This window comes from Panthera onca, chromosome A2 (assembly GCF_046562875.1).
Source record: "Panthera onca isolate mPanOnc1 chromosome A2, mPanOnc1 haplotype 2, whole genome shotgun sequence".
Taxonomy (NCBI): domain Eukaryota; kingdom Metazoa; phylum Chordata; class Mammalia; order Carnivora; family Felidae; genus Panthera; species Panthera onca.
Window position 1 is genome coordinate 87,104,617 of NC_138340.1, and position 23,466 is coordinate 87,128,082.

General features: G+C 33.5%; 1 protein-coding gene across 6 annotated transcripts in view; it reads right to left on the bottom strand.

Annotated features, from left to right (window-relative positions):
- PCLO (piccolo presynaptic cytomatrix protein) overlaps positions 1–23,466 on the bottom strand; it is a 439,623-nt gene that overhangs the window by 136,617 nt on the left and 279,540 nt on the right. For all 6 annotated transcript variants that reach the window (XM_060632355.3, XM_060632351.3, XM_060632353.3 and 3 more), the window contains exons 7-9: positions 19,357–21,544; positions 14,144–14,280; positions 7,693–7,783 (exon numbers count right to left, since the gene is read on the bottom strand). In XM_060632355.3, coding sequence (XP_060488338.3) covers positions 7,693–7,783; positions 14,144–14,280; positions 19,357–21,544 — 2,416 coding nt within the window. The remainder of the gene's footprint in view (positions 1–7,692; positions 7,784–14,143; positions 14,281–19,356; positions 21,545–23,466) is intronic.

Below are 23,466 nucleotides of genomic sequence, written 5' to 3' on the forward strand. Positions count from 1 at the left end.
AAAACATTTAAAAAGTAAAAAAAAAAAGAAAATATTTCCACAACTTTTTATGTTATGTACTAGCCATAACATTTCAGGACAACGAAGCTAAGATGAAGGAAATTTAGACACTTACCTAGGTTGTCCAGCATGTAAAGAACTTAAGATTGGAGCCTATTTTTTTCCCATGACTACTTCTACATCCTTGTTCTTTCTATATACTTTTTCTCATTACTCTATTTGTCAAGAAGATATTCCAGGAGATCAGTATAAATCCTTATTCTTTTCAATGAATCTCATTTCTTATTGCCCAATTTTCCATGGCCAATTCATACATTTTGGATTTACAACCTTAAATTTCACATTAACATTACCATTTGTCCTCCTCTCCTGGAGGTTAAATATCTGGAATGTCTTCACACTCACCTCATGGCATCAATCATTAATCCCTTTAAACTTAATCTTATTAAAGATGCATAGAAAAATGTGCTAACCTATCTCCAGTTAGAAGCAAAGTACTTCCTTAGCAGGAACAGAATTGCACAAGCAATATTTATCCTGATAGGTATCAGGAGGAGTGATTATTTTCATGTGGAACTGGGCTTGAAAAGAAGCATTCCTTTGTTACTGGGAAAATGAATGCAAGCTTTCATTAAAATTTACCAGAAAGAAATTGTGATTTTAGAAGAGATTCCACCTGATCTACATTTCACTTCTATAAGTTTATACTCAGTTTATCCCTAAAAATAATTGAGAGGCTTACAATGAGAAACTGTATCATATATAATTGCACTCTTAAAATGAGAAACTGTGTCATGTATAACTATACTCTTAAAATGAGAATGAAAGTGAGGAAATTCTCCTGAATTGGAAAGGAGACATTTCTGTGTCAAGGCCCACCTTGTAGGATCTGTTCAAGTTCCAGCAGTTGTCTCTGTAATCCACTGTTATTTGAAAAAAACATAAAATTAAGTTTAACTAGCTGTGTTGGCTTTTAAAGCTATTCTTAAACACTTCCGATCAGCTTTTTAAAATGTTAGGCCAAAAAATCTCTTCCAGTAAGTATTAACAAAGGGGAGGTGAGGAAGGAACTCTATGGCAGGGATAGGGCAGAGTCCCTGATTTCTCATTACAATCAGTTGTCAACATTCTTGAGGAACAAAGCAAGGATGTCTGCTCTCGCTATTCTGTTTAACACTGTACACAAAGTTTTAGCAAGTGCAATAAAGAAAAAAATTCAATTAACTATTCTAGTTGGGAAAGGAAGAAATAAAGCTGTCTTTATTTGCAGATGACATGAACTTGCATCCTCAGAAAATCTCAAGGATTCCACACAACAAAACTAATAGAACTAAAAACAACATTAGTGAGATTATAAGATAAAACGTCAATATACAAAAATAAATTGTATTTCTATAAAACTGCAATGAATAGTCCAAAATTGAAATTAAGAAATAAGACCATTTATAAGAGCAACAAAAATAATAAAATAATTGGGACATATTTAACAAAAGAAATGCTAATCTTCTACACCAAAAACTATAAAACTTTACTGAAAAATATTAGAGAAGATGCAAGTAAATGAAATATTACATGTTCATGGATGAAATGGCTCAATGAAATAGCAGTTCAGTTCTCTCCAAATTGATCTATAATTTCAGTGCAACCCCTATCATAATCCCAGCAGGCTGATACTAAAATATAATTAAAATTAAAAAGATCTACAATAGCCAAAACAATTTTGAAAAGGGGGACTTATATTACCAGAGTTCAAAACTTAATAAAACACAATAATAAACAATAAAGTATACTAGTGGTGAAATAAGTTAGTCACATCGTCAAAGAGAATAGAACTGAGAAATCAAAAATAAATCCTTGTATTAATGGTGATTGTTTTTGACAAAATGTGCCAAAGCTATTCAATGGGGGGATTTTCTTTAAGGTACTTACACAAATAGATATCCATTTATGCTTCAAAAAAAAAAAAAAAAAAAAGAACGTGGACTTCTGCCTCACACCATATACCAAAATCAACACAAAATAGGTCATGAAGCTAAATGTATAATGCTTCTGGTATAAAAAAATAAGAGAAAAATCTTTGTGACCTTGGGATAGTTCTTAATACTCTATCAAGAGCTCAGCCTGGTCGGTACTGGAAAAAACATATTGATAAATTTAATTCCATTAAAATGGAATTAATAAAATATATAAAGAATTCATACAACTCAGTAAGAAGACAAACAACCCAAATGAGTACAGTATGTGAACAGACATTTCACCAAAGAAGAGACAGGCATTGTTTATAACCACCTGAAATATGCTCAATACCATAGGTCATTAGGAAATCGGAAGTTAAAACACAGAGTTCTTATCCACACCCACCCCAAAAGGTAAACATTATCAAGTGTTGGCAATGACATAGAGAACGTGGAACCCTCAGGCGTTGCTGCCAAGAACACAGTATGGTATATTCATTTTGGAAAACGATTTGCCAGTTTCTTGAATAGTTAAAAAGAAACTTACCATAGAACCCAACAATTCCTCTTCTAGGAAACCATTAAAAAAATATCATATGGTTAAACTCAAACTTGTATGCAAATATTTGAAACTGGGAAAAATTCAATGGATAAAAAAAAAAAGGGAGAATATCCAAACAATGCAATGCTATTTAGCTATAGAAAGATCAAACGACTGATACATGTGATAAAATAGATAAACTGCAAAATGTTGGTAAGTGAAAGGAGCCAGACACCAAAACTGCATACTATATGATTCAATTTATAGGAAATGCCCAGATAGGGCAAACTTAGATACTGAATGGAAATCTCCTGCCTGTGGCTGGAGCATTGAAGGTGGATATTGCTAGCCGGCTCAAGGGAACTTTTTGTAATGACTGAAATGTTCTAACACAAGACTGTGGTGATGGTCACAACACTCCCTAAATACACTAAAAGTAATTGATTTGTACACCTGTGCGTTTGTACACTTACAAATGTGTACACACAATGTGTACACTTATGTAAATTCTGCCTTATTAAAGCTGTTTAAATAATAATAAAAAAGCTATCCATATTTGGTATTGCTACCATCTCGGATCCAAGGAGACCTGTTACATTTGTCTCTTGTTTCTAAGAGCTCATAAAGATGGTAGACTAACGAAGAATAGAAGATGAGCCAACATTTTCACTGAAGATACTGCTGTCTTTTGAACCTACACATATTTAGTGTTCTTCACTAGTACACTTGCTAATTAGTCTTTCTAGCCGTGCAGATGTAGCCAATCCATTATGGAACTATACATAAGCAATTATCTTTTTTGAAATCAGAAGAATTTCTTTGGCTTGTTTGAAACAGCTGTGTTTCTAGAGCCATAGATGGCTTTAAATAAAAAAGAGAGACTCATTTCTTTAGCGTTACATTTTCTCCTTTTTTTTTCCTGATAATTTCTAAGAGAAGGGGAAATAACATTTGTTGAGTGTATAGTAAGTACAGGATTTTGTGCTGGGTTCATTTGAAATTATGTGAGACACATAGAGTTGGTCTTATTTTACAGATGAGCAAATTTATTCTCAAAATTTAAATAAGCAATAGAGTTGAACTCTAACTCAGGTCTTCTAAAATTCACTATCTATTCTCTTCATTTTGTTGCCTTGTGTTTGGTTGAATAAAGACTTTCAAAACCATTATATAGTTGTTGATCAGCACCTATATCTTTGAAGTTTACAGTTAATAAAGGATCTATTTTCTAAAAGTTACAGATCATTTAATAGAAGATTGTATGCATGTATTTCTCTGTGCAAACATCACAAAAATATAAATAATGATGCATATATATACATGTGTGGACACACATATATGTATGTATAGGTATGAACAATAAAGTTTTATAAATTCCATGACTTTGTCTCAGTTGTTCCTAAAATTCTATTGTAATAATTACTTGCATTTCAGATTTTACTACCAAATTATGAGAACATTTTAGATGATAGTCTGTGTTGTATTCATTTTATTACCCTTGCAATGAACACAATGTAAATCACACCAGGGGTGTTCGATCAGTAAATATTAACAAATAATTAAAAGTGCATCTAATACGAGATATAAGAACATTTGCAAAATATGTTTTATGTTGCATGAGTTTTTATAGGAAGAACAAAAACTTATTTATAATTTTTTAAAATCTATATAAATATCATTAGAGTAATGGTTCTCAAACATTTTGGTTTTAATGAGCCATTTATACTCTTTGATATTACTGAGGACCTCAAAGAGATTTTGGTCCTATAAATTCCAGCTCTGTATATTTTCTGTATTATAAATTAAAAGTGAGAGTTTAAAACATTAATGAATGTAAACTAATAAACTCATTCTATGTTAAAATAATGACATTTTTGGTAAAAAATGACTGTATTTTAAAAATGGGACACTTAAGAGATGGGTGGTATTGCTTTACATTATTACAATTATGCCTAATATTGAGCTAACTGGAATACAGGTAAATTCTCATATTTGCTCTGTATACGGTCTGTTGTGATGCACACATCATGTAACCTCTAGAAAAAACTCTACTGCATATTCACAAGGAAATGAGAGTGCAAAGGCAAGTGTTTCTTAGAATTTACTATGAAAATAGTTTTGACTTTGTGGATTTCGTGAAAGAATCTTGGGAACCATGAGGGTTTCCTGCTCATACTTTGGGAAACACACGGGAGAAACAATGAGAAAAAACCAAAAAAAAAAACAAAAAAACAAAACAAAAAACCCCACACACTTTCTATTCTGGTCTCCTATTTTGAAATTATTTTTTATTCCAAAAAATAAAAATATATTTTCTCTTTTTATGAGGTATACCTGTTTTGTATAATTCTTAAAAAATATCTTAATGCTACTTCCAGTTAGAATGGTTTATTAAACTCTTATAGAAGATACACAGTACTTCTACTTTCAATGAGTTTCTAAAACCAAGATGGAAATGCACTCATGGCCATTTGGCCCTCTGTTTGGGAGAACAGATACACTACTGTTCTCTTCACTCTTTTCTTGCTTACAACCTCATCTTATTTATAAAGGCATTTAAGTTGTTAGTTTAGATAGCTTTTTCACCACTGATGAAGCTACTGGCCATTGCTCTTTTTCTCTAAATATGAAAAACAAACAGAAACTTAACATTTTTTTTTTATTATGGAAAACTGCATGCATATAAAACAAGTATTGGAGGCCAATAATAAAACCCAGGGTCATCAGTCTTCTAGCTCCAACCATTACCAAACCACAGTCAATCTTTTTTCATCTATTCCTTCATCATTCTCCATGCAACTAATTTTGAAAGAAATCCCAAATATCGTTTCTTCTGGAGACATTTTAGTATGTATCTCAAAAAAATATGCCCTTAACATTAATGTAAAAATGGTACAACATAGCTAAAAAATGACAGTAAATCCTTAATATCACCAAAAGTTTAGTCAAGCAAAACAGGCTTTTGGTTGAGTGGCAAACAGCAAGCAGAGAGATTAGCCTCTCTGATTGGCACAAATGCTCTGCCTAAGGGCTTGCCTGCTACTGGCTTAGACCTTCTGGGCATTGTTCGCTAAAGAAGTCATTTCTCACTCCAGTTATGCATATACCTGTACTTAAATCCCTTTGAGGTACTGAGGACTTACTTAAAAACAACACGAGTTGTTTCAGAACATTTAACTTACTATGAGATCATTCTATCCAAGGACACATGGAAAGTATATTCAGTAGTAATTAATGCAGGGAAATAGAATGGGGAAAAAATTTTTACTTTTATATTAGGTAAATATCAAAAGGAAAAGGGGCATGCAGAGAGACGATACGCTATACGACTAGTAAATGTATTGTTCAAAACAATGATTCTTGCTTCTCATTTAGTAAAATCTATATACAGAGGAAACCGAATTTAGCTTTCAGACTAGAATATTTACAACGAGATATCAACCGTTATTATTTCTTTTTTATATTCAAAGCTTTTTTTCCTAATTGTGGTAAAGGAAAGCAAATTAAAACGAGCTACAAAAGACAAATACTAAGGTTGAGGGAATGATTAATACAGCATAAAAGTAAGACTATGGCTAGAAAAAAGATACATTAATATAGAGTTTTGATGATTTAGTAACACAGTTTGAAGATTTCTGTTGCTGGCAGTGGAAAAAAATTTTGGCATTGCTGGGAAGCACTATGTTGTTTTGCTTTATGAGCTGGAGGGAACTGAAATAGTCTGCAGAAGTAACTATTCCATAGAGTTATTCCACAGTAATTATTCCAATCCACAGAGCCCATGGATTTTAAAACTCACCCTTGGGACTTTCATCACTACTTAAAATACTGTGTGTATGCAGTGAAACTATGGAAGTTTAAATTATCTGTCTCTGATAGGAGAAAAATTACCAATCTTAAAAGGAAACAACATTAGATTCCTAATCGATTCATTCTCTATGAAAATAAAGAAAGTAAAGTTGCTCAAAGTAAAACCTGTTCCACATCCACATGCTCCATGGTCTAAAATGTGCAAGGAACAATAGCAAGTGAACTGATAAAAAAATACCTGTTTTGTCCTTTGTTATATCAGTCCTTAAAGAGAAAAAAAAAAAAAAACCCTCCACACATATACCATGTTAGATATATCACCTATACATATACTTCTATATATGCATATATGAACATCTATATTTATGAATATTTTCTGTTGATATACAGTGTCTATATACACAAGGAATATACTTGAGGGAGAATATAGGTACAGTTCATCTTTCAAAAAGTCATTAACTTTGACAGAATTTATATTTAGTCTCAAAGATTTAAACAAAAATTTTAAATTTGTAACATAAAACTTCCATCATCTTTCAGAAGCATCTAGGTCATGAAACATGAATGCAAAACTATCACACTGGGGGAGATGAAGGAAGCATGACAACTAAAGGCAATTTGGAATCTGGATTGGATCTTGGACCAGAAAAAAAGGAAAAAAAAAAAAGAATTTAGTGGGTCAGAAGAGAAACTCAAAAACTAGATAAGGCTTGTAGATATTTTAATAGCTTCATATTAATGTTAACTTTCTGGTTTCGATATCTTATTGTGATTAGGTAGATGTTAACATTAGGGAAACTAGGTAAAGGACGGGCAGAAGAAGTGACTGTACTATTTTCTGGGGGGCCCAGGATTTTGTAGGAATCTAACATTATTTCAAAATAAAAACCTTTAGAGATGTGTCCTATGCCTTGGTTTACATAAGAACACAAACAAGCAAACAAACAAAAACAAAAACAAACAAAAACTGATTGATAATGTTCAAAGTGACAAGGCAGAGCGGGATTTATTCCTTAGAAGAATCAGAGGCAGTTCCCTATTTCCTGTAAAAGAATGTTTTACAGTTCTAAAACCAGTCACCATTTTGCTCAATAGGGAAATAATCATGGAGTATTATAATGCCATGTATGTTTTGAAAATGCAATTAATGAAAAAAAATGACCTAAAGACGTACCAATCAGTAACGTGTCATATTAATGACTGTGCCATTACAATCTTTTATGTTCGAGTGCATAGTCTGCTTAGTTTTGGAAATTCTCCCAAAACACAATCTTTGACATAAAAAGCAGTGTCTTCTAAAATTTGGGAAGCCATCTAAGCTGAAATCCAAATACATGTCCCAGTCTCACATTAAAATAAAAAAGTAGGTCATTTGACTTTCCTTACCTGAAACCGTGTGATCCTTAGAGTCTCTTGTTATTTTTATCCTTGCGTGAGGAAAGATGTAGTGCACAGTCTTCCCGTTCATCTGTATAATCTAAGACATATATGTGATAAGGTGAAAAATCAATGTTTAAAGACAAAGTGTAATATACAGGATTAGACTTGTTTTTTAAGTGTGTTGGTTTAGTTAATAAAAGATTTCATTATCTGTTTCCCCTTGGCAAAATGAGATTTCTGAAACCAAACAAATTAGTGAATGCAAACTTGTGTCTTCTGTTTTATGGAACTTGGCTTCTAAATGAGATTTGTGAAATAATGAAAGATAAAAACAGTGAAATATTTGCTCATATCTGCCTTAATAGGATTTTATTAGATTTAATTATATAGATAGATTTATAGATAGATAGATCTATATTATATCTATATATAGTATATCTATATTATATATAGATCTATATTATATATATCTATATAATATCTATATTATATCTATATATATATATATATTATATCTATATTATAGATAGATTAAATTTCTATCACCTTGGAAAAATGTGAATGAAATTACAAATAAAATTAAGTTTACTAAAGAAGTTTAAGAAGTGCCTGAGTGGCTCAGTTAAGCGTCTGACTCTTGATCTCATGGATCGATTCATGAGATGAGCCCCACATGGGGCTCTGAACTGACAGCATAGAGCCTGCTTGGGATTCTCACTCTCCTCTCTCTCTCTGCACCAACCCCCAACCCTCTTCCCTGGCTGCGCACACACATGTACTCTCTCAAAATTAACAAATAAACATTGACAAAAAAAGAAGTGTGTGAGAGTACTGAACCAAAATATTAAATAGAATTTAGAACTCAAGAGAGGTTGACTTTGTGAGGAAGAGTCTTTGAATACTCGAGTGGTTTTAATGTGTAAATCCAGATGTAAGAATGTTAGAATTCTATCGCTAGAATTTTACATATTAAAAGTAACATATGCATTGAAAACTGCAAGCTTAAATTATAGCCTTTTGCTTTTATTCTCTTTAGGAAAGAATAAGCTTAATCAGGTTTCTGATGAACAGAAAACATTCCCCAAACAGCAGAATCCTGTGGAGTCCAGGAATAGTATATGATTTCTTCAAAGTAAAACTAAAATGTTGTCTGCAAGATTATAAACCTATTATGGTAAGTATAATCAGTTACCCTAAGTAACGCATACTACCATAACTTTGTAAACTAATGAAAACCTTATTTATTGGGGGAACTGGGTGGCTCAGTCACTTAAGCAACAGTCCTTGATTTTGGCTCGGGTCATGATCTCATCATTCCTGAGTGGGAGTTCCATGTCGGGTTCTGTGCTGACAGCAGGAACCTGCTTGGGACTCTCCTCTTTCTCTGTCCCTTCCCCTGCTCATGTGCTCTCTCTCTCTCTCTCTCTCTCTTTCTCTAAGAATAAATTAAAAACATTTAAAAAAGAAAACCTTATTTATTTTCATGGAAAAAAGAGTCTATACATTTTCCCTTTTTCTTCCTGTCTTGTTTCCTCTGTGTCAGTCTCTGTCTACCTCTCTCTCCTTTCTTCTTCACTCTTAACTTCCCTCCTCTGCCTTTCTTACTCCCCCCACCCTTCATCTTTTCTCCTTCTACTTCTGTTCTTTCACTTCCCTCAATCCGCATTTAAAGATCTTCATTTTTTTTTTTACTAAAAATTAAACCATGTGCATTGAAAACTCTACAACTATTAGATATACATGAACCTTGGTTTGATACTGTAGATAAGCAAAACTGGTATTATTTCACTTTACTTTAAATTTCTTTAATTTCATGTTTTATTTAAAAACCATCTTAAAAAGTCATGTTTTCCACTTGGTCAAAAATAAAGTAGGAAGACACATTTTCACCTTTTGTTATTCTTTCCAAATATCTAGACTAGGGAGAGTTTGATGTAATCTCAGTGCATTTGTTGCACAGCTAGGAGACAAGTAGGATTTTCCAAAATTTTCCCCAGAATTTCATCAGCTAACAATGATCACCTTCTAAATTGTACCTATGACGATGTTAGTAGAGTTGCTATAAAATAAATGTTAAAATGTTTTTAAATGTTGCTTTCAGAACATCTCCTAACACCTCGTATAGTTTCAGAGACTGTCTCTAACAGCACCACAAACTCACTTAATAAATCAAAAACATAAAACTGCCACAATTATGATCAATGTGACCAAAAATGTGTAGAAAAGCAGTGGTATCTATCTCCCATGTATGAACTAGTTGAATCTTAGCTTTTCCCTAAGCACTGCAGGTGAGTGTTCAGAGTTCCCCAGGAGATGGAGCTTCAGGGGACATGTTGCTTCTGTCAAATAGGAGTAGGAGCAAGATGTGAAGCAGTGCCCACACCTCTCCCCCAGAGTCTGGTCTCTGGCCTTGTCTTTTGGTGATTCTGCACTGAAAGAACTATCATCTTTATGCCTCCCAGCAAAAGGATAATTCTTCCTTCCTACACATATTCTCATGAATAACTGAGCCTTCAAACTTATGAAATGATAACACTTGCGTTAACATATCTGCTATTCACAGAGATATTCATCCTTTCCCTCTCTTAAACACCATGCATGCGAGCTGCAGGATGAGAGCATCCTTCTTGTGTTCCAAGGACTGTGCTAGGCCCTGTGGTGTATGGAATCGGGAGCCCCTGCTCTCTGGGAGCTCTCAGCCTGTGACATAATGCCTGCAAAACCATTGGAGCACAAGGGAAGAACACTTGCCCCAATTTGTGGGGAGGTGGTGGTGGTGTGAGAGAAGTCTTCTTCTAAGACAGGACATGGAGACCTGACTGATGAATAGAGTTCGACAAGGGAGGAGAAGAGGAAGAGTACTCAGGTCAAGGGAACAAGACATCCCAAGGCCCCGAATGTAAGGGAGGGTGGCTTCTTCAGAAGAGTTTAATGTACCTCAATATTGCAGTTGCATGAGGATTGGAGAAGACACGTGTATTAGTGCAGAACATGGAGGCAGCTGGCATTAGTCAGGAAGTGTTGACCTTTATACTCACCCTGTGAGGGCTATTAGCCCTATTTCGAGATGAGGTAAAGAAGGAAAATCCATATTTGTTTCCTTTCAAAGTGTGTATAAATATATACATATATATGTGTATATATATGTGTATATATACACACACACACACAAAGTATATATATATTTATATATATATTCAAAGTATATATATTTACATATATATACAAAGTATATATATATTTATATATATATATTCAAAGTATATATATATATTTAAATAATAATATGATTTTGAGTTTAATAAACATTCAGAAAAATTTTTCTGGGTGTCTCTTGAATTTTTACATAAGATATTTTTAAAAAAGCAGAAAAATTCATTTTGCACTAGTCAGTCTGGGTTTATTACTTCGCCTCCAGAGCATTTTATGGGTATAGATTCTTGTTATGCATACGTTGCCAAATACAAGCATTCAGCTTTATTAGTACCAAGAGCTCAATATTACCTTTTTATGATTACAGATGCAAACAAATGAATAAAATGAGAATGCCATTGGGTTATTCTCTCTAGACCAAAATATAGTTATGGTGACTTAATGACAAAGAGTATTTGAAGATAAATATTAAAGCCAAAACACATTAATTTTGCACTTTATGCAAATGTAATTGAAGCATATGTTGTGTTCTATGTAACTTCTGTGGAGAAAAAACTATAAGGAAATCAAAGCAATTAGTGTCACAATATTTGTTACTTTGTTACATATGTGTTACTTGTTTGGAGGAGGTTGAAGATTATAATCTGGAAAAGGCACAAGATGGTATCTGGGGGACAGACAACTTTCCCTTCCTTGGTCTGTATATTGATTATATGGCTGTGCACTTTATAACTAGTTTATAATTCTGTATATTTGCGGTTTTGGTAACTACATATGGAGGTTTTCATTTGTATGTTAGACATCAAAATTAAAAAATGCAATAAACTGGGGTGCCTTGGTGGCTAAATCAGTTAAGCATCCAACTCTTGATTTCGGCCAACGTCATGATCTCACAGTTCATGAGTTTGAGCCCCATGTCTGGCTCTGTGCTGACGGTGCAGAGCCTGCTTGGGATTCTCTCTCCATTTCTCTCTGCCCCTACCCTGCCCATGCTCCCTCTCCCTCTCTTGTGCTCTCTCTCTCTTTCAAAATAATGAAATAAATTTTTAAAAATGTAATAAATCTATAAATGTAAAAAAAATAACTTTTAACAAAAAAATAAACATTACTTTATTACATTTACCTATAAGTAATTCTAACAAAGACCCTCACATTTTCTACTGTATAAAAAACAGTAAGAAATTCATGAAATGATTCTTAAATATACTCTCTCTGCTTAATTTTGGCATTATATGGGTTTATAAATATATTTTGTTTAAACAGGATGCATTATGTCCTGAGTGCATTTAAATCATAAATAGGCAGATGTTAGTAACAGAAAATTAAACAGTACTACTAGGGTTATTAATGTTTCATCTACATACAATAGAATTGAGGTGGACATAGATTACGTTAAAATGTATCCTCCAAGAATATTGGTTGAATAAATTAGTTGGCCAAGACTATTCGAAGCATTCATGGAAATAGTAGTGCCGGGAAATAATTATACAGAAGTTATTTTCTAGCTCTGTAGTTTATATATTTCATTTTATTGAGATTTCTTTAAAGGATTTTTGTGCTTTCAGTGATCTGATGTAGGTTTACGGGAAATACTAAACTTCAAAGAAACAAATGAGACACGGAAGATATAAAAAGTAAGTCATTATAAGAGAGAAACTCATAGTAAAATATATTCAAGAAGTTAGTTTCAGCTGACAGATTATTTTCATAACTGCAGATAAAAAGAGTTAAGTTTATACGTCATAAACATGTTCAGAATGAGTTTATTAATTTTTCTTGCTCTCCAACCTGTTCTATTTGGTGAGATTGAACTCCAGCTATATATACAATTTTAATAATAACAAGGTAAGCTAAGAAAAGTATACGTCAATTACCTGATACATTTTAATGAAATAGAAAGAAATGGAAGTATATAGACATGTACCTAGAGGTAAACACAATCCTAACACAAAACCTTTCTTAAAAATATTTATTTACATGTTTATTTATTTACAGTAAGTGTGTTCCTTAATGCCCTTATCCTGTTTGACCCATCAACTCATCCATGGTTACCAGAGGAGAGGTGGGTGGGAGATGGATCTAAGCCAAATCCTATCAAAGATATCAGAAACAGTAAAAGAATATTTATAATATAGAAAGAAGAATCCCAAGATTTCTAGAAAATATATATAAAACCAAACAGAACAAAATTTGGAGATCCAGAAGTCCTATTTAGCAGCGAGATATTTATCCATGAAAACTGAAATTGCTTTGGAAGAAGTAAAATGTGAGTATAGATATTATCTTTTCAATAGTACGTATATGGGCAAAGTCATCTTTTTTATACTTTAATGTAACAAACATTGAAGTAAGGTACAGTAAGTTCATATGGTTTACCTTTGCCATTCAAAATAATTGTCTTCTATATCAAAGAATCACTAATCTGCCAAGATGGTTTAGGAATTAATAATGTATATGAAATAAGTCAACTGGTTCTTCTGTGGGTATTTTAATGATTATGGGTACACAGCCTGAAAATATCTATCTCTTAAGGGAATCGATTTAAAACCATTGGGCTTAACACAGAAGTCTCCTTCAATTTATCCAAATGTTGATCTCCTAAGTGTCTCTCAAAATTCATACAAACATCACCTCATTGGTTCTGAAGTGAATATGGTCATGCATTTTGGTATCATATTTATCTAATTGTGAAGTTTATCTCTAAGTTTAATTCCATCTATAAATAGATATTAATGAATATTATCTACTTTATGAGTTTTTCTGATGATAAAATACAAAGATAATATAAAACAAATATGTCCATATAATAGACTCTAAAATATAAATTCTCCTCTTTCCCAAGTGAAGCTTTCCCTGTCCCAGCTTACCTGGTTTGGTCCACTCCCTTAATTGCTATATTTCTTAACACCTGAACACACTGTTATTGGAAAGCACTGAAATTATCCACACCAATTTTACCCAATATTCCGTAAGTTCTTTAGGAGCTACATGTATTCTCCTTGTATACCAGTGTTGGGTAGCTTGTACAAACTTAATTATCTTTTGGAGGATTGAATCACTTAAATTGCCCAGTCATTGCTGCAAAGTCAATAGCCATGGGTGATTCAATAAGGTACTTAGTACTTTAAGTTACTGGAAAAACAATTTTTTTTATGAAGACTGACCGAAGTCCCATGCATTTTAGGATAAATGATACTGAGACCGTTCTAGGATGATTGCTTGATTGATTGATGGCATAATTTTTTTTTTTTTTTAATTGCAGTGGGGGATAAATCTAAAAGAGATTGCTCAATACAGCACTTACTTGCTCTTGATGTTGACTAAGTGGTCTAGAGTGGACCAATCTTTCTGGCAGTTTGCGATCCAGACCATGTCCATTTTCCAAACGAGACTCCCTGGGTTTGTCAAACCAATCTGTTTCTTCACGACGCAGATGATAGGCTTTGGAGACCAAGGAAATATCAAACATTGCAACCACAACTAATACAGATGATAGAGGACAGAAGATGCTCTGAAGTACCAACATGCTCCAGGCTTGTTAGCCATTCATGCATTTCAAATACAACTCCCAGTAGGATGAGAAAAATCATTTCCAACACTATGATAAAAATTTTGTACCATGGAGTAACTTAGAAAAAAAATAATGTACACACCTGTTCAAACTCTCAGAGGAAAATAAAATTTTAAATAAGGAGAAGAAATTTTGATAGTGACTGAATCAATTAACAAGTGAGTATGCCTCAGAAGTGATTTTATTCAACCTCAACCCTTTAGTTTCTACTTTCTCACCTCTCCCCCACTACCTCCACCTATCGCTAACATCTAAGGAAAATGTCTTCCTTCAGTACAGAAGATTCTGTCACTTTCCCACTATTGTATCAACCACTACTATGTGGCTTCTGGCTTTGAAAACCAAGCGAATGCTTTTGAAAACATGACATTTCTATGACATTCAATAAATAAATGAAACATTTATTTCTAAGAGGATCCCAGACACTACTGTTAGGAACATGTGTGCCATACTCACCTGGTAGCCTACTATTAAAATATATTTACAATGTTTTATTAAAATTAAATAATTATTTTCCATGCAGTCACAGATTTAGGAATTCGACTGAAGAGCTGATTGACTGCTTTCTATATTTATAATGTGGCAAAACTTGACATCTTACAATACTTTTTGAAATGCAACCACATTTAAGTACATAATTATTTTAAATTTTTCAGCCCATTCAGTTCTTGGTAATTCCACGGTCTTTTAAAGCTATTATTTGGTGCCCCCAAGTCCCATTTTACCTAATACATAGAATCTGACTTCATTTAAAGTTTTATTCTTTGCAAAAAGATCCCTGATTTGTAAAAGCGTATCTGGAAATACACTGTTGTTTCCTAAATGGCAGATGGAGCAGTCTTTCTCAAGTTCTCGTGCTGAAAGATTCGTTGATGGTGCTATAAACTTAGGCTTTCTATAAATTCTAGCATCTACAATGCTGTACTTTTGAGTTCTCCCAACTCCTCATAGTTTCCTTTTTCTGTCTACATCCTTGATTGTCCTCTCTTCAAAAACTTCTCAACACTTTTTTTCCCCCAATTTCCATTACATCTTTGCTGGTAGGATTGGCAACCCAATAGCATATATACCACTACTCACCTCCAGACCTCCTGTGATCGGGGTCCCGTGGTCACCTCCTGTGATTAACCATAGCATTTACCCTCAATAAGTATGATGACTGATGATGTGTCATAATTTAGTCAGTCTTCAATTTGAGGAAATCCAATGTTACATACCTGGTATGTGGCTGTATATGTGCTTGTCTGATCTCTAATAGGAGGTTCTAAGCTGCTTGAGGATGCTTTTTCTTTTTTCCCCTCTCTCAACACTAAAACAATGCCTTCTAAATGCCATAAAATACAACACGTGTTTGGGAGATGAATTAAATAGAAATATTAATCATCAACTAAAGAAAGAAGTTAAATGTCCTAATTATGATACAAACATTAAAAAATAAATATTAATTTGGCCCTTGAACTTCATTAACAGTTATACAACCTTTACTCACAAACTCCTTGATAATATTATGGTTTTTAATAGTTTTAATTTTACACTAAAAAACTAAACTTATGAAAAAAATATTTAATATAAGAGTCATTTGATAAGCAAATACCAAACAAAATTATAAGTTAATCATTGGTCTCTATACACTAGATTATCCCCAACCACAGTAATAGTTATCTTATCTTACTTCTTACATATTCCTATATATTTCTCATGAAAAAAATCTAGCTGATTTTAATAAATGAGTATCTTAGATGATGTAGTATACGATTTCACTTGAATATATAACTTCATTAATTGTATTTGAGACACAATCCTTTAAATCACGTTTCCTTGACTATGTCTATGCCAATAAAGCAGAATCTCAACCTGATTCAAATTTTGTCAATTTATTTCTGATTACCTACTTTGGTTGTCTACTGTTCCTTACACTGACTCAATATGTAACTAAGTTGGGATATCTGTCATACTTTGCATAACAATTTATAGATCAATCAAGTGCAACCAGAGAAATGAACCTACTTTTAAACTGTATTTTTTCTTCATAATTTATAGCTAATTGGACATAAATGCTAGTTGTTTCTCCAATCGTCTGATCTTCCATGGTAGATCTGCACTTTAAAAATTAAATTTTATAAAAAGTAATTTCCAAATTAGTTTAAATAATTTGCTACAGATTAATATCTCCTTGTTTTCAACTGATGATATTTTCTTGCAGTCTTAAATGTAAACTAAAAGTAAGCTATTTGGGGGTCTAGCATTATTCACAGTCAACCGTTATATGAATAGTTCAATTATATTCAGTATCAAACATAGGTTAAAAAAAACAGTTTTAAAAGACACTATATTAATGCTTTATTATTTATTTTTGGCTTGGAGTATACTTTGAAAGAATGTTTTCATGAAAATATCTGTGTTGTAGAGATAAATATACTTGACTGCTTTGAGCTTAGCTTCCCTCCAAATCTGCTCCAAAGCAAAGGCAATTGTGCCCTGCACATAATCAACCACGCACGCACGTCAAACTGTGGACTTCAAGCTAATGGCCTTACATATTAAGCAACGCAAATGATGCTTATCTAGATTTTATCTCAAGTGAGCTACTTCAAAATTAACCAAAGTCATATAAAACACATTTGGAAAAATATTCTTAGAGTCTATAACCTAGAGTTTAATTGAATTCAAGGAAAGCACACAACAATTTGAAATCAATTAAATTTGCTTTTGTCTACTCAATACTAAACAGCCTGTTAGAATGAATGTTAATACTTCTCAAAGAGATCTTCACATCATTGAATTACAGATATAGCATATGTTTGGTAAAAAATTATTTAAAAATCCCTGATATTTCATTAGTTCACAAATGAGTTATGTAATTAGGAAAAATATTCTCTAATTTTTCCCTTACCCAAGGAATCCAAGATTTCAAAAGAAAAGCTGGTCATCACTTTACCAGAAGAAGAGTTAATATGTTCATGTGATTTAAAAAGCAAAGAAAATAACTAACATTTTAAAACATACAATTTTCAAAGATAATCACTATAATTCACACACATAATGTTACATATGTAATTCAATTTGTTATAGTTGTCCTTTATCTAATTCTGTATAAGCATGTTCTTTATGACTAAATTTCTTGTCTTATTTTTAAATACATTTTAGTTTAGTTGTGTAATTTCATTGACATTTAAGTTTAATTATTTCTTTGATATCATCTTTATACATTTCATAATTTTGTATGCAGCATGATGTCTCATCATCTACTTTATGAAAATAATGTTTTTCATATAGCCCTTGATGACTATGAGTATATATCATCCAAACATATAAATGTGAAATAAAACATTTGGTTATTTTTATAGGGTTGTATGTAAACAAACACATTTTGGAATATCTAGATACACCTACATGTCTGGCACTATGTCGACAAAACTCAATGATGAATAAATGAACTTGTCAAATCCTGTCAAATATATGCTCAATGTACACACGCAGCCTTACGTGTTTAGTTATGTCGTAAACCTGTTGGAGTTTTTGTTTTATCTTGTTATTTTACCAATATGTTTATTGAAGAATCTTCATATTCTCCTGCACAATTGTTTTATATGCATATAATGTGTGTAAAATGCGGACTGTCAGAAAAGTAGCAAAAGAAACTGTTTCCACATAATATCATAACCTTGTTTAACTAGAGAGAGTCAAACAATTGACTAAACAAAAAATATACAAAGAGTGTGCTTTATTTAATTGAATAATTATCAATAAAAATGGTCAATCCAATAGCCTGTAGAAAATAAAATAAGTCAGAAAGTAACTAGTCTGTTGGAATTTCACTAAGAGGAGTCTGTCCACTTTCAGATTCAGTCATTTAATCTTTTTAAATCTAGATTTGAATTTCTAAAATCATATCAGTGTCTAGATAACAGAAGTAGAAAGAAAATTCTTTTCATGAACACTTATTTTCCTGTGAGTCTTTGCTGAAAATGTCAGGTTTAAAAGATGAGATGTTCATGTTAGCTGAGTGCTCTACAGTCTTCAAAGGCATGAAATAATAATGCTTTTATTTGATGAGAAATGTCTTATTTTCAGGACTCAAATCATACCTACGTTCAAATGTAAACCATAGAGGAGGGAGAAAAAAGAACCAAAAGTCATGAGTCCTCTTGGCATGGAAAGGACACTTTGTATTCCTGTAAGTCTCCTCTCTTGTCACAAAATTAGTGTACAAATATTTTATTCTAAATCTAAATAATGCTTCCTGCATACTGCTATGATTATTTATTGTTAATATCATATTTAGTGCTAAGTTTTCTAGTTATGTAATGCAAAATGCACAAACTTGTCAATTACGATATTCATAGTGAGAGAAATAAAATATGAATCTTTTATTTAAGGAGAATTATAAAATTTACATTATGTTAATATCAGGTCCTTAGCCAAAGAGTCTCAAAAGAGAACATTCTCTGAATTAATAAACAATGATATCACAAAAATAACATAAGTACTTTTCTATTACAAAGTCTAGCAGAATAGTACTTAATAGCTCTAAATCTTAATACTTTCACAAACTGAAAGAAACTGACCAGTATATTTAGAAATGCATTTTTTAAAAAATAAAAGAAACATACAATGAAAAACTTTCCAGCTATGGAATTAAGGGATGACCATATTTTATTGACACAATTACTTAATAATGGTTTTGGAAAAGTGGACGCCAAACAAATCAAGCAAACAATCAAGAAACGACAGTAAAATAATAAACTAAAAGGAAATAAAGAAAAGCATGCTAGGAAATCTATACACAAGATCAAATTTCCATTTACAAGAAATAAAATTGAAGTAAACATGCAAAAGACGCACTAAAAAAGGTAGAATACATCCTTGGAGAAGGAAAATTAAACATGCAGAAAAATAAGAGTTTGAGTTTTGAGAGTAACAAGGTAGGTTGAGGCCCAATTTACCTTCACTGTCTGACATGGCATGTTGGAAGTCATCCATGATGAACGCTATGTCACGGTCATAGCCTCTAGTTCGTGATTCTTCTCTCATGTGTTGCTGAACTTCGGGCAATGAATGACTTGATCCAAACTGATCCCTAGTGTCTGCAGATATTGGTGGCAGGGGCCCAGCTGCAGCCCTCGCCATTCCCATTGGCTGGCCAACAGGACTGAGTGGACTTTCCTCTTCAGAATTCTGGGCCACAATTGGTATTCTTCCTCTACTCTGGCTAATTGGTAAACTGGTAGGCTTAGTTCGGCCAGAAGGTGAAGCATGACTAAAGGAAACATCTAGAGCTTCAGCCTCTTGAGCTTTCAGTCTTAGGGAGGAGCTGGAAGAATCTCTTTTAATTGATAAATCAAGCCCATAGACAGACGAAGGTCTGGAAGAAGGTCTGGACCTGCTGCCACTACTGTATGGCTTATCTGCTTCATCCTGCAAAGCTGAACGTAGGGTATTTCCCAATGTGCCCAGTCCTGTTCCAAGGGATGAGCCCATAAACTTCTGTTGGTCTGTAATATTTTTTCTGAGTCCAAAAGTGATATCATCTTGAAGAAGCCTTGCTCTGGAAGAAATGCCGCCAATAGATGAGGTGCTAGAAGTCATATAGCTTGTATAGTCAGGTTCAAGGTCTCTACTTTCTTGAATGGGAGAAAATTTTGACATTTTAGGATCAATTAGTGATTTCTTATGCTTTGACTGCTTTTGATAAAGTATGGCTGCTGGTAGTTGTTTTGCTGCTTGTTTTTCAAGTGTGAGTCTACTGATGCTATACTTTTCAGATTTTGGAAAATGTCTATAGCCAGTATCAGCATGGTAGTAATGGGAAAGACCAGCAAGGTGATCTAAGCTCTCTGCTCCTCTACGGAATTCTTGTTTAATCTGATGTTTCAGAAGCTTTAACTCATAAGGATCCTCCATGGGATCTTCCTCTGCTTTCACATAACTATGCAATCTGGAGGAAGTCTGTAATGGTGCCAGGAAATCTGTCACTTCTTGAGACCTACGTGTTTCAGTGGATCGAAGGAGACGGTCTGTTTTTGACAGATCCTTTTCATGAAGGCTAAATGCAGTGCTTAATGCTGCTGTTCCTTTGGTAATTTCTCCAATGTCATCAATTAGGACATAATTTCGTGGAGTATGATGGTCAATATCTGCATAGAAAGAATCTGCAGATATGCTTGATATTGGACTGCTTGCCATACTACTTCTTTCCTCCAATCCTATTCTCAAGTCTAAGCTATTGTACTTACTCCCAAGGTGGGAAACAGCATACGTATTATCAGTAGAAACAGGTGCTATCATCAGGGGTTGGTTGCGAATTACCTCATAGTTTGAAGTTATCTTGGGCTCCAAATATAATGTAGTTTGCCTTGGCTTCTGTTGTATCACCATCATTTGTGATGGTAACTGGTAAGAAGGTTGTGGGGTTGGTGTAGGTTGAGCTTGAGGTGTGAAGGACATTGTTGCCACAGCTTGAAATGTTGGTTGAGTCTGATAAGGTGAAACTTGCTGATGGTACAAAGTCTGTTGCTGAAAATGGGACTGTTGGGTATATGGGGTGGGTGCTTGGGTAGGAAGAGCAGGAGAAGAATACTGGTATTGTGTATAAGGACTCGTCGGAGGAACCAGTTGAGATTCTGTTTGGGTTTGCGGTGGTATAAACTGACTAAATTCAGTTTGGGGAGCAGTTCTTGGTCGCTCTATGCCATGCTGACTTTCTATTCTGGTGGGTCGGGTGCTGCTCACCTCACTGTCAGACATATAATCCCGATCCTCAGCTACTCCCTGGAGGTAGGCACGCTCTCTCTTTTCCCTCTCCTTTAATAATGCCTCTTTCCTCCTGTTAATTCCCATTTCCAGGTACCGTAACTTGGCATCGATCTCCTTTTCTTCCTCATCAAGTTCTGCTTGTTTCTTTCTAAGCTTTGCAGATTCCCTCTCTACAAGATCAAGCTCTCTGTCTATATCCTGGAGAATCTTGGCCCGTGCCATTGTGTTGGTTCTGCAGATCCTTCTCCTGGAAACTGTGCCCATCGTGCTGTATGTTGACTGAGTGCCTGTGGAGGTCTCCTCGGGAGGTGGGTTTGGCAGAGTTCTCTTAACTTTTTTCTGGGAGCCAGAAGGTGTCATGGTTTGAGAACCTTTTGTCTATAATTAAACAAACATAGAACTTTATTATAAAGGGAAAAATATTTTAACAACTTTATAATTTACATTTTAGATAAAAATGATTTTGTGTATGTTTTAGCTATGACAGCATAAGACAAAAATTTTATACATTATTTCAAGTATTAGTAACCAATACAATTAAATGAAAAACAGTTTTTCCTTTCTTGGTAAAGTGGTTAATTATGATTATAACTTCTGTGACATTAGCAGTGAGTTTTGAAATCAAGCATGGAACTCATTTCTAGGCAGACTTAGATTTTAGACTCTTGAGAGAATTCTAGAAACCCATTTTTCATCCTATTAGTATACATAAAACTATTTGTTAAATGTATTCCCAGAGTATATGTGTTAGCTGTCTAAAATTTAAATTGCATTTGTTGAAGATGCACATTTACCACTGTTAAGTTCAATTATTTCTATCTTCTCATTACTACTTTACCCGCCAAGAGTGGCTGTCCTTCCTATTCCAATCATGAAATGTTTTGAAAGGAAATCTTCAAATCTCCAATGTCCTTTTTTTCCCAAAAAGAGTAATCGGAACTAATTTTCTATTTAATATTTCAATATTTTCATGACCATCTGTGTCTTATATTTTCTTAAAATTTTATTATTCTTAAGTAATTTTAGCTTCTTTTTTTTTTTTTTTAATGTTTATTCATCTTTGAGAGACAGAGAGAGACAGAGCATGAGCAGGGAAGGGGCAGAGAGAGGGAGACATAGAATCCAAAGCAGGCTCCAGGCTCTGAGCTGTCAGCACAGAGCCTGACGCGGGGCTTGAACTCACAAACTGTGAGATCATGACCTGAGCTGAAGTTGGACGCTCAACCAAGTGAGCCACCCAGCCGCCCCAGTAATTTTAGCTTCTTAATGTTTTTGCAACTTATACATGAAGCAAAGGAACTGACTGCTATAAAAAAAACTACTGTAGTTTTTTTTTTAACCAGATAAGGTGTATTGTTGATGAACTGTTAGATATATTTGATTTCATTTGGTTTGTCGTATACTTGCATTATACAAAATCACTGGCCTTAAAATATCAAAAGATGTGACACATCATATCCAATAAACTGATGGAAACAAACATGATTTCCTAACACAGTGAAGAAGACAGAGACCTAGACAAAATGCCAAGACAGAGGGAACTCATCCCAAAAGAAAAAAAAAAAAAAAAAACCAAAAAAAACCAAAAAAAACAAGAAAAGGTCATGACTAGGGATCTAATAAAAACAGATATAAATAATATGCTTGATCCAGAATTTAAAGCAACAACCATAAGGATACTAGCTGGGCTTGAGAAAAGAATAGAAGACACCAGGGAGTCCCTTGCTGCAGAGGTAAAAGACCTAAAGGCTAGGTCAATATGAAAAGTAAAATAGCCAAGAATTGAAACCAAATGGTATAACAACCAGGATGAAAGAAATAGAGGAATGAATAAGTGATATAAGAGTCAAAATTATGGAAAATAATGAATCTGAAAAGAGGGAAAGAATAACATTAGATCATGAATATAGACTTAGAGAACTCAGTGACTCCATAAAGCATAATAACTCTTGTATCACAGGAGCCTCAGAAGAAGAAGAGAGGGAAAAAGGGGGTAGAAGGTTTATTTAAGGAAATTACAGATGAAAACTTGCATAATCTGGGGAAGGAACCAGACATTCAAATCCAGGAGGCACAGAGAGTTCCCATCAAAATCAACAAAAGCAGGACAACACCAAGACATACAGTAGTTGAATTTGCCAAATATAGAGATAAAGAAAAATCCTAAAAGCAGCAAGATAAAAGAAGCCCTTAACTTATAAGAGAAGACAAATAAGATTAACAGGAGATCTTTCCACAGAAACTTGGCAAACCAGAAGGCAGTGGCATGATATATTCAATGTGCTGAATTAGAAAAATGT